The sequence below is a fragment of the Enhydra lutris genome, unplaced genomic scaffold (assembly GCF_002288905.1).
Source record: "Enhydra lutris kenyoni isolate GAN:26980312 unplaced genomic scaffold, ASM228890v2 scaffoldscaffold1, whole genome shotgun sequence".
In the NCBI taxonomy this organism is placed as follows: Eukaryota; Metazoa; Chordata; class Mammalia; order Carnivora; family Mustelidae; genus Enhydra; species Enhydra lutris.
This window is the reverse complement of record NW_019154085.1, coordinates 37,950,775-37,962,663: the sequence shown is the minus strand read 5'-3', so window position 1 is coordinate 37,962,663 and position 11,889 is coordinate 37,950,775. Positions and strand designations below refer to the sequence as shown.

Genomic DNA, 11,889 nt, shown 5'->3' with positions numbered 1-11,889 from the left:
ATCAGGCCTGCTTTGTTTTCTTCCTAACATTTGTCGCCACCTGACCCAGTACCCTTTCGCCTATCTTCTGGGTCATTGACTGGCGTCCCAACTGGAATGAAAGCTTATGAGGAGGGGGGATCATTCTCCGGTCTTGTAGGTCTTGTATTCTGCGCCGCTGTACTCCTCAGAACCCAGCATTGGGCTGGAACATAATAGCTGCTCAGTTAACTCGACCTGGAAGAATGAATGGAAAGTCTGTCCCGCTGCACATCGCCTGGCAGGTCACAGGCAATTCAGAGCTCCCCGCTGTTCAACCAGAGACACCCCCCACCCCGCCAGGCTCTGCCTTCCCCAGCCAGTCTGTCCCCTCTCCCGGACCCCATCCGGTACGGGGCTCCCGCGGGGGGGGGTTGGGAGGTAGGGCTGCCGGCTCTAGCCTCCCCTCTCTGGCGGCGGGATCTAGGGGCTTGGGGTGCCGGCTATCGGGTGGAGGGCGGGGGGCGCCAGCCCCGGGCATGCTCAGAGCGCGCAGGTCCGGGTGGCGGCGGCGGCGGCGGGGGAGGAGGAGGGAGCGGTCGCCGCCGCCGCCGCCGCCGCCGTGCGCTCGCGGGCCCGGGCGGAGCTGCGCAGTCCTCTCGCTGCTGCGCCAGGACAGCCGGCGCGCGGCCGTGCCCACAAGTTGCCGGCAGCCGAGCTCGGCGCCGCCTCCTCCGCTCGCGCCCCCAGCTCCCACCCCGCCGCGGCGGCCGGCTCGGGGTCTCACCTCCCGCGGACGCCGACCCCACATGTAAAGCGGCACCGGAGCCCCCCGCCCCCCCCCCCCCCACCCCCTGGCACGATCCAGAGTCTGGCCAGCGTCTCCTCTCCCAAATCCCGGGCTGGAAGATGTGGCAGCCGGCCACCGAGCGCCTGCAGGTAAGGGGCACACGCACGGCCGGGGTCCAGCCTGGAGGAGGAGGTGTCCCGGCCGGAGGAGCCCAGGGGGCGCCTCTGCCCACTTGTCGGGGATTTACCCAGAGCGGTCGTGTGAGACGCGTGGGTAGGAACATGATGCTGTCAGCTTACCCCAGCGCCGGGCACCAGACGGGGGCGAGGGGGTGATGAATGGATAAATGCGCCGCTTCGGGCGTTACAACTTCTGGCGTGGGGTGTTTGTGTGCTTGTTGCTAGATGTAAGGTTGCACTTCCTGACCAGCAATTCTCGATCGCATTCCACTGACACGATTTACTGGTCTGGGGTTAGGGTTTTCGCATCCAGATTTTTTTTTTTTTTTTCTTTTTCTTTTTCTTTTTTTTTTTCTTTTTTTTTTTTTTTTTTTTTTTTTTTTTGTCTCCAGGAAAGACAGAGGAAATGATTTGTGAAAGCATCCATTTGCCAGTATGATTTGAAAATATCAAACTTGCTTTGGCTTGGTCATGATATGTCTTTTATTTTATTTTACTTTACTTTACTTATTTTTTTCCTATTTGTTGATGCTCTCCTTTCATTTTCCCTGAACTTCAGCTCCCCCACATATTTTGAAAATCAAAAGTTAAGTTCAGCCAGGAATAATACTTAGGCTCTGGGTCATGCCATCAAAAGTTTTTCAGTGCTGTCTACTGAAATGACAGACTGCCTTTAATTTGGATTCTGAAGCTGGGGTGTGGGGAAGGGGGTCAAAATGAGAAAGAGGGATGTTTATGGGAAGGAGCTCCTTCAGTGATGCTTGGGACCCTGGAATTGCCCAGACTGCAAGGTTTGATGACTGCCTTTTGCTCCCAAATATTCTCAAGAGAATGGGCAGCTACTCTGCTGGATAAAATCCCCTGAATCCTGCAGTGAAACTTTTGGCAGGCTCAGAACCACATTGTTTCATAGTAAACTCTGAAGAAATGTTTAAGTGGTAAAATATAGTACCATTGGAAGCTGAGTGGGTCTGAAGACTTAGAACAGTGGAGGCCAGGAGCCCTGGCTGGCTTGGGAGGTTTCTCAGTGAAAATGGAAAGCTCCCAATGGAGAATGCTGACTGTCCCTTAGATGTTGGGAGAGGTGAACATTTGCCTGGGAGTTCTCATCCTGAGGATTTACCTGCAGAGGGCATTGCATTTAGCAGAAACAGACCCCCCCCCCCCCAATCCCATTTCTAGCCTCCCTGGGCCTGTGGATTTGCAGGGAGTGGGTTCATAGTAACAGAACCTGAGAGACCAGGCCAGTCCCCCCAGGGTCTCAAACAGACTAGTCTAACAAGAATAGGGACTTTTAGCCTTGGGGACAAGGTGGTGGGTGACCAACCTCTGACCTCCTGGTCCTAGTAAGAGAACATCATATCAAGCTCTGAATGATTGGCCAAAGGTAAGTTAATGTATTTTGGTAGTGACACCAGTTACCAGTTGTGCATTTGAATCCCCCCTTCTGCTCAGCGCATGGCTTCTATTCTAAAGGAAGGGGTGACTGAGCAGGGTGGAGGGTTCCCCCATCAAATGAGGAGGGTAGCTCACAGAAGTCCTTAGAGAGATGAGGCCAGAGTTCCTGGAGGTGGCTTTTCTGGCCTGGGGCTCTGTGCCTCTGCAAAGTTTGTGGATTTTTGTCTCTTGAAGTTATTTCTCCCGGCCTGTTTCATTTAAGGACTCCTGTGTGCTGCAGAGCACGTGACCCTTGGCAGGCGAGAGCTTTGGCTTGCGTTCCGCATGGCAATCGTTCCTTTACTAGAAATGTCGTCCCGGCTCTCCTGTGAAATGTACACATGTGTGCTGGGCACGAGTCTGGTTTATTACAGTTTGCGCTTGCAATGCCTTTCTTTCATTTTGAAGTGTCATGTTGAAAGAGCTGGGCTTTGGGCTTTTGAAAGCTCAAGTAAACATGTCTTATCACTGACAAGATCAAATCCCTGTTGGAAGGTTCCTCCCAACACAAGGCTCAATTTCATGCTCCCTAGCCCCCCCCCCCATTTAAATTAGTCCACAAGCCGGTTCTCTTTTAAAGGTTCTGCTCAAGCCTTGCGATTATAGAAGGGAGCCAAATGAAGAAAAAAAATCTTCATAGTCACAGCTTCTTTCCAAAGAGCAGCTTGACTCTTCTTTCAAAACACACAATTTGTGTGCTTTTACTTCTTGTTTCTGGGGGAGGGAGTTGTTGAGGGTGAGGTGGTGAGTGAGCTGTGTGTAATAATATTTTATTTACATTCCTTGTGGTTATGTTTGTCACGGTCCCTGTTTGCTGTCTGGGATTTTTTTCTTCCCCTTTTTGTCCTCAGGGCATCACCGTATAGGAACGTTGGTTTCCCAATCCTTGGTCCATGGGATGCTTTATCTTGCCCCGATTTTGTGGCCCAGGAGATGGTGATGAAAATTGTGTTCAAAGGGGAAATAAATGATAACTTCCCTCATGAATGAAGTTATAGCCCCACCCTTCCCACACAAATCCTAACCTTCTCCTACAACCTCATTAATTTTTTTCTTCATTAATTTTTAATGCAAGACTTCAATTTAGATAAGCTGGAGTGCAGCAAATCCTTCAAGGAAGCATTCCCAGAGCTTCCTAATAGGACTAAGGACTCAGGAGCCAATTTATTGTACAAATACCTGGAAACAAAAGAGGTGAGGGAAGAAAAGAGTGACATCTTTTCTTAATTGATTTCATGAGTTCCTGCTAGATGATGCCCCTTCAAAGGTTCTGTGGTCCTGGGAGCGTGGCAGAAACTTGCTCAGGTCAGACAGTCACTCTCTAGCTAATTTGGGGCTGGCAACCAGCCTTTTTTGCTCAGGAAATGACATCTTTGATCGGGTTTGAGTATCACTATCAATACTCACTTGTTTGCCAAACAAAATGATGCTGATGTTTCCCGATATGAGATATAGCTGCTTGACCCAAATCCAGCACGGGCGAAGGGACCTGTTGCCCCCGAGCAGGGCTGAGCTGGATCATTTCTCATTCAGTCACACACCCTGCGGCAAGTTCATCTGCTCCCCTGAATGTTAAAACTTCTGTTGCGTCCCACTCGAGCCCTGTTTGGGAGCTTCTGCCATTAAAAATATAATAGGATCAAAAGGGATGTGAAGATTTAAATTACCACCCCAACTTTTAAAAATGAATAAATATGAGTTCTTCCCTTTTCACCTTCTGTACTACACAGTAGACTTTTTTTTTTTTTTCCTTGGAGGGACTCGGGAGAGTTATAAATTTTTCAAGAAGCAGATTTGAAACAGGCTCTTCTCAGAAAAGTGAAGGGGACTTTTCAGTAGAAAAGGGCTATGCACTGTTTTTTTGTTTTTTTGTTTTTTGTTGTTGTTGTTGTTTTTGTTTTTTTTAACATAGGGATGAGATTACTTCTGGCCGTGGTATTCTAAAAATTGCATGCGTTTCCTAATTGTCTTAATTCTCGGGCAGAGGAGAATCCATTAGAAATGACAGACTCATCCATACAAGAGTGAGGAGACGTTAGCCATAGCAACGTGTATCTCCCCAGAGCATGTCTTCAGTGAGCTCCCAGATGCATTTTTCTGCAGGCCAGGAAAGGAGGAGAGCAAACGAAAAATGAATGGAGGCTGAATCTGAGACAAAGGAGGCCAACAGATCCTTGCCTGTGGTGTAGTTCTTACAAGGATGGCGTGGAACGTGATAGTAGGAAGGTGGATGAGAAGCGAGTTCTAGAAAATTGTAATTGTGGAGTCAATGTGTAACTGTTTTCTCGTGAGTTTTTTTTTTTTTTTTTTTTAAGATTTATTATTTATTTGAGGGAGAGGGTGGGAGAGGGCGAGAGAATGAGCAGGAGAGGCAGAGGGAGAGACTCTCCAGCAGACTCTGCTGAGCACAGAGCCCATTGCAGGGCCTGAGCTCATGACCTTAACCCAGACTAGAAAACCAGATCCTGCTTTCTTTGGTTTCTGGTGAAACTCTGGGCTGGCAAAAAGGTTCAAGTAAACAAAACTGAAGTTTGACTGGAGAGAAAACTTTGGAGATTTTAGGTGAGAGTACTTCATCCGTCAGGATCACCTTGCCCTTTCTCTGCCATGCTTAGCTGGTAGATTTCACCCTGACGTGGCCTGGGGATCGTTCTCGACTTATTTCTCTATGATTATGCCCCTTGCAATTTTCCCCTGAGAATTGATGGAAGAACCCTTTAGAATGTCAGCTGGAGACCATTAGACCAGGCCCGCCAGGCAGAGGGAAGACTTTGGCAAGTAGGACACTTTTCCAGGCTTACCAAATTGGCAAAAGGAACACAGATTAAGGAAGGTAATGACAGCAGCCCGTTTTTGCGGAGCACACGCTGTGTGTGTGTGGCACTGTGCTAAGGGGTTTTATTTGAATTATCTCGTTCATTTATCTTCCATGGCCACTTTTATCACCATTTCATAGTGAAAACAAAACAAAACAAAACAAAACAAAACAAAACAAAAAGCCTGAAAGCTGAAGACGTTAAATGATTTGGTCAGGGTTGGACAGCTAGAAATGAGCGGAGCTGGAATCAGAACCAGGTGGTCTGGCTTCAGAGCATACTTCTTAACCCCTTGTCTGTAGTGTAGAAGGATAAGACGATGCTGTACACATGCTGGTGCTCTGGTTCCCAAGAACCAAAATTATAGCAGGGGTGGTCCCAGGGGCTCAGAGAGGCGCCTGTCGTCTTTCTTGTGGAAGTAGATGGATGCCTGTGCTGACAAGGGCTACCCTCTTTGGGCGGCTCGCACCTCTGGGGGAAGTAAGCTGCTGTGTTGTACTTTAGCTGAAATTCTCTGTTGCCATTGACGAGTCTCTTCATCTGGAACACATGACATTTATCCAAACTGGAGACCTTGAAGGCTGGTAATCAAGCCTGATGTTGTCTGCAGTCCTTTCACATTTGGACCAAAATTGGGGGGGAAGGGAGGAAGGAGGTTGGGGAGTTCAGGAGCAATTGCTTGGAAATTAGTGATAGGTACTCTTAGCGAGGCAAAGGTTTCTCACCAAATCGATTCTAGCTTTTACGATTCTTTTCATTCCTCTTGGATGAGTAAGTACAAAGCCTTGGACTTTATCGTTTATAAAACACTTGGAGTGATCACGACTTTGAAGTCTTTCAGAAGCAGAATGCTATCTTACATCATTGGATCTTTCTCTGAGTTTGTCAGCAAGATCTCCACCAAGAGACTTGCAAAATGCCAGCCTTGGAAACAACTCTGCCCCCTGGTTACCCATTGCCTAATTGGGCTGTTTAATGTTGACTGTACTGGGTTATCTTGGGGTGTTAGGCAACGTTTGCATTTTGTTTGATGTTCCAGATTGGCTCTCTCCTCCCACCTCCCTTCGCACTGTCTCCCATCCTACTGTTTAAATTAATCCTGTATACTGGGTCCTGGAAGAGTCCATCTTGGACAGACTGGGGAATCAGGCTCTGTTCCACGGGGCTGTTTGATGCCACAAATAGCGAGTAGCAACAGTGCCGGGAGTCCTTAGTGGTCAGCAAACAAAAGTAGTACAGAAATGTTCTTAACACTGCAGTGTGTTTCACTCAGCAAACCTCTCCCTCCCGCCCCTCCCACCGGGCCCAAATCTCAATGGAGACTTTGTGTAAGTACAGGATGAAGACATAGTTGAGGTCACTGTCCAAAGACCTCCTTGGAGTCTAAGCGGAATTAGTTACTATCATCTTATGTTAACTTAAAAAGCAGTTTTGATCCCAGTTTAGCTGCCAACCAGTGATACAGCATCTGCATATTACCCAGGTCCAAGCCCTCAGGCCACGAACTGGAAGAGGACAGCGTCAGGAACCAGACACAGACTGGCTTTGTGCCTTTGGCCTATTTCAATGCTTCCAAAGCCTCAGGGAGCTCGCTCCCCTCATGCTGGTGTCCCTTGGGGTCCTCATCTTGCTGAGGTCTTCTCTCCCATGCCTGATCGCCAGGAGCTCCTTCCTTTTCCCTCAGTGGCTGCCACTGAGGTCTTGCCTTGATAAGGGAGGTTCTAGCAGCGAGAAGAACACCACCTCCTTCTGCTTGTTGAAGCTCGTCAAGTCTTTCCTTACTTGCCCCTTTGGTCTTCCTAACTTCCTAACTGACGCAGTTATTGAGGGACCCAGGCTCAGACTCAAACCCTGGTCTCCGTGTCTTACTCATTGTTTGGGTTGAGTTGGGTCAACATGTTCCCTTTCTCCCCAGATATATGCTGAAGTCCTAACCCTGCTACCTGGGAACGTTGCCTTGTTTGAAAATAAGGTCTGTGCGGAGGTCATCGAGTTGAGTCACTCTGGACCAGGGGAGTCCTAAATCCCGTGACAGGTGTCCTTCGTTTTTTTTTTTTTTTTTTTTTTTTTAAAATTTTTTTTTTTTGGACAGACAGAGTTCACAAGTAGGGAGGGAGGCAGGCAGAGAGAGAGGAGGAAGCAGGCTCCCGGCTGAGCAGAGAGCCCGATGCGGGGCTCCATCCCAGGACCCTGAGACCATGACCTGAGCCAAAGGCAGGGGCTTTAACCCACTGAGCCACCCAGGTGCCCCTATGGGTGTCCTTCTAAGGAGCGATTTGAAGGCACAGAGGAGGCACAGGAAGGAAAGCCTTGTGAAGACAGAGGCAGAGAATGAAGTTAGGGTTCCACAAGCCAAGGAGTGCCAGGGGTTGCTGGCAGCCACCAGAAGCCAGAAGAAAGAATCAAGGGAGGGTTCTTCCTTCGAGCCTTTGCGGGGAGCGTGGCCCTGCCCGCATCTTGATTTGGGACTTCCAGCCTCCAGAACTCTGAGAGAATACATTTCTATTGTTTTAAGCCGCTCCGTGTGTGGTAATTTGTCACAGCAGCCACAGAAAACTAATGCGCTCATGAAACCATATTGCTTTTGATCACGTTCTCTCTGTTTCTGGAAGCCTAGGTATGCCTGATTTTCATAAACTGGGACAAAATGAACATGTCTCTATAGCGTGCTCTTTTTGTACTGAGTGTGTGAATTGATTTACAGTACATTCAGAGAAAATGAAAACAGACATTATAAAACAACTAAATTACTGCTTCTTTCTCCCTCATCTGCTTCTGGTCAACGTCCTAGGAAGGGCGGCAAACGGGTTTTGTGTTGCTAAAGGGAGCGCCTCTGGAAAATATAGTAAATGTGCTTCAAGAGGTAGTTAACTTTGGTCATTAAAATTACGGGATGTGAAAGATAGTTTGCTTTAAGGCGGATCTCAGCGATACTCTTCCAGGCAGGCGGAGACTGAGGGAAGGCTGGGGTTTTATCCTCAAAACAGTCCCGCTTGTCAGAATCTGGGCAGGGTCTCTGGGTAGCAGGCCCGCCGGTGACCGCCACTCCCCAACAGGGATGACAGTGGGTTGACTTGAGATTCTATTCAGGGCAGCCCCAGATGATGGTCTGGTTGATTATTTGCATCTGGTTGGATATTTTTGTTTGTTTTTGTTTTTCACTTGGTAACGGTATAAATTATCTTAATGAAGAACCTCTTTCTATTGCGGAACTCACTTTGGAGACAAAAAGTGAATGTCACGAGGAGTAGTCACACTTGCTTTCCTGGGCCAGCTGCTCTTCTCCACGCAGCAGCCTTGGTGGCTCCAACAGCCGGTGGTGGGGGGGTGGGGGGAGCAAGGAGCCTGAATCCGTGCAGGGCAGCCCTGGGGTCTTCCACCTCTTCCAGGGAAGAGCCTGTGGCGTTTTAAAAGGCCATCTCACCTTTCATTGTCTTCCTCAGGAAGGAGTTATATGGCCTGTGGGGATGGGGAGGGCTGGGAGAGCAGATCTGCCAGGAGAAAGTGACTCCTTGATTGTCATCCTTCTGTGAGAACAGCCCCATTATGATCTCTTTGTGAAGGATCCTTTCCTCCAGCTTCTTTGTAGTTGTGGGTCTGAGGATAAACCCACAGATGGCGTCGCCCTATCTTCCCACCGCATGCTTTCACGCCTTTCAGTCAGGAACCCCTGGCTTTTCCCCAGGTGTGTGCGATGTCCTGGGGTACAGGCCCCCCATCCCCACCCCCACCCCCCCTTGTGGTGGGGGATCGTGGAGCCTGCCATTTCCTTTCTAAGTGTCCTGTGGATATTCCCCGGGAACCATGGGGCCCTGGTGCTGTTGGGAGGCTGGTTTGTGTCGGGCCTAAAATCTCTGTAGCTTCCGGCCTTCGCTTCCTAGCACTGCCGTCACAAAGCACCACAGGCTGGGCGTCGTTGGCAATAGAAACTTGTTGTCTCACAGATCTGGAGGCCACAGGTCTGAAATCAAGCCAAGGGGAAGGGTTGGTTTCTTCGGAGGCCGTGAGGGAGAATCTGTTCCTTGCCTTTCTCCTCGCTCCTGGTGGTTTTCTGGAAATCTTAGCTGTCCCTTGGCTTGTGGCAGCATTGCCAGTCTGCAGACGGAGTTCTTCCCCGGTGAGTCTTTTTAGAAGGACACCCGCCATCTTGGATCAGGAGCCCAACCTCTCTGGTCCTATCCCACCTTAGCTAATGACATCTGCGATGAGCCTGTTTCTAAGTAAGATACATTCTGAGGTATTGGGGTTTAGGATTTCAGCGTATGAATTTTGGGAGAGATGCAGTTCAGTCTATAACACTTTCTTTAGAATTTTCTTTTGAGTGTTCTCCATGCACCAGTATATTTCTCTCTACTTGAACCAGCCAAACAAAAAACCCCAAAAAACAAACAAAACAAAACAAAAACAAAAACAATGGGAACCCCCCCCAAGTGGTAGTAAGGATGTGAAATGGAATGGCATATCTGCTTTGTGTCATGACTACTATTTTATACTTGATTTGACTGAGAAATGAGGAAATAATAGCTGCTTAGGGTGACAAGGTAACAAATCCAGTAGCTGGGAAGTATGTTCAGAAGCTTATCCCTTTCTCAGTTCCCAATTCTACTTGTGAAGGAAACTCATATAAACTGTCTGGTCGTGATTTTTCCACAGTTTTGTCCAGGTCTGTGCAAACATATACAGATATAGAGATGGACATTTAGGTCTTTCTCATATATTTCGATAATATAATCATATTGTATATGTATTGCTCTGCATTTGTTTTTTCACTTTACAAAGTGTTTCTTAGGCATCTCTTCTGGTCACTTCAGTGACCCCCTTTCCATGATTCTGCTTCCCATGGTTTCAATTACTTGCAGTCAACTACAGTCCAAAAACACATGATCCTTCTTCTGACAGATCATTTACGTGACAACGCCTACATCCTTCACCTTATTACAAGCAGAAAGATGAGTACAGTATAATAAGATATTTTGAGAGACAGAGATGGACCACATTCACTGAACTTCTGTGACAGTATATTGTTATAATTTTTGCATTTTATTATCAGTTACTGTTAATCTCTTATTGTGTCTAACTAAATTAAAGTTTATCACAGGTATGTATGTATGGGTAAAAACAGAACATACATAGAGTTTGCTAATGGTTTCAGACATCCACTGGGGGTGTTGGAACATATTCCCCATGGATAAGGGGGGACTAGTCTAACATAGCTCCAACTTATTCCTTTTAGTCCCTGTATAGAATTTGCCGTAGAGTGGGACCACAATTTATTCAGGAGTTCCTCTATGAGAGCGTATCTGGGGCAAGTCTGTGTTCTTCTGTTATTCTCCGGCCTGTAGGTAATACTGTTGTAACTCCCCGGGCATGTCCTTACGTACTTGTGTTTCTAGTTCTTTAGATGGGAGTGGCAGCACTGGGATTGCTACACCTAAGAGTATGCATCTTTTATGTTTTAGCTGCTGTTAAAGAGGGCCTTCTGTCAGAATTCTTTCTGATCAGAAGTGTGTGCAATTCTGGCAAAGGTGCAAAGAACACAGTTTGCTGGAGAAAGGATAGTTTTTTCAGCAAATGATGCTGGAACAATGGGATATCCCCATGCAAGATAACCAACTCCAAACTTTAATCCTTCCTTCATATATCTGGCATACAAAAACTCACTCACAATTCATCACAGGCCTAAATGCAAAACCTTAAAACCGTAGAACTTCCAGACAAAGATAGTAGAAAATCTCTGTAGCTTTTTGTACATTAGTATAAACATTCCTAACATCAAGACAGTGACCAGGGCCATCACGCCCCAAGTTACTCTGGATCAGGCCCAGATTTCTTAGAAGGATCACAAAAATGTGATCAGTAAAAGAAAAATGTGACTGAATGGGATTTTATCAAAATGAAAACCTGTTCTTTAAGCTATTTTGACAAGAGAATGAATAGATAAGACATAGACTGGGAGAAAACACTTGCAAATCCTATATCTGTAAGAAAGGACTTGTATCCGGGACATTGAAAGGACTCTCAAAGCTCAATAATAAGAGGCTAAACAACCCAATTGGAAAACAAACAAACAAACAACAAACAATTTGAACAAAAAAGTTGTATGGACAGGAAATAAGCACACAAGGCTGTTAAACATCATGAATCAGGGAGAAAATGCGAATTATAACCACAGTGAGGTATCACCACCTAACTCCAGAATAGCTCAAATTAAAGAGACTTCAGCCACACCACACACCAGCAAGGATGTGGATGAACTGGGGCTCTTACTGGTGATGGAAGGCAGATTAGTGGATCTGAGGATGGGATGGGAGGAAAACATTTGAAAAGGGCTTGAGTACATGTTTGGGGGTGAGGGATAGGCTCAACATCTTGATTATAGTGGTGGTTTGATGGGCTTATCTATATGTCAAAACTTGGAAATTATGTAGTATGTTACGTTTTGGATATATTTCTATAAAACTGTTTAAAAAAGGATATGTGAAGGAGTCATTGTATGCCAGGCACAGTGTTAGGTGTTGGGGGACTAAGTAGTAACATGGTTCCTGCCCTCACTTCTGTGAATTCTTAGTAGCTTTCATGTTCTTTTAACTGGAAATTAAAATCCTAACCTAGCATATAAATAACTATCTATTTTTTTCTTAGAGTTCCATTCACTCCTTTTAAAGCATTCCTTTATTTAGTCCTTGAAATGACATGTTTCATTGATGGC

General features: G+C 46.9%; 1 protein-coding gene across 1 annotated transcript in view; it reads left to right on the top strand.

The window, feature by feature from the left end:
* Positions 1 to 738: 738 nt before the first annotated feature.
* The window catches only part of LOC111141173 (phosphotyrosine interaction domain containing 1), a 225,127-nt gene continuing 213,976 nt past the window's right edge, over positions 739 to 11,889 (top strand). Inside the window, exon 1 of the mRNA XM_022493547.1 lies at positions 739 to 897. Coding sequence (XP_022349255.1) covers positions 868 to 897 — 30 coding nt within the window. The 5' untranslated portion in view covers positions 739 to 867. The remainder of the gene's footprint in view (positions 898 to 11,889) is intronic.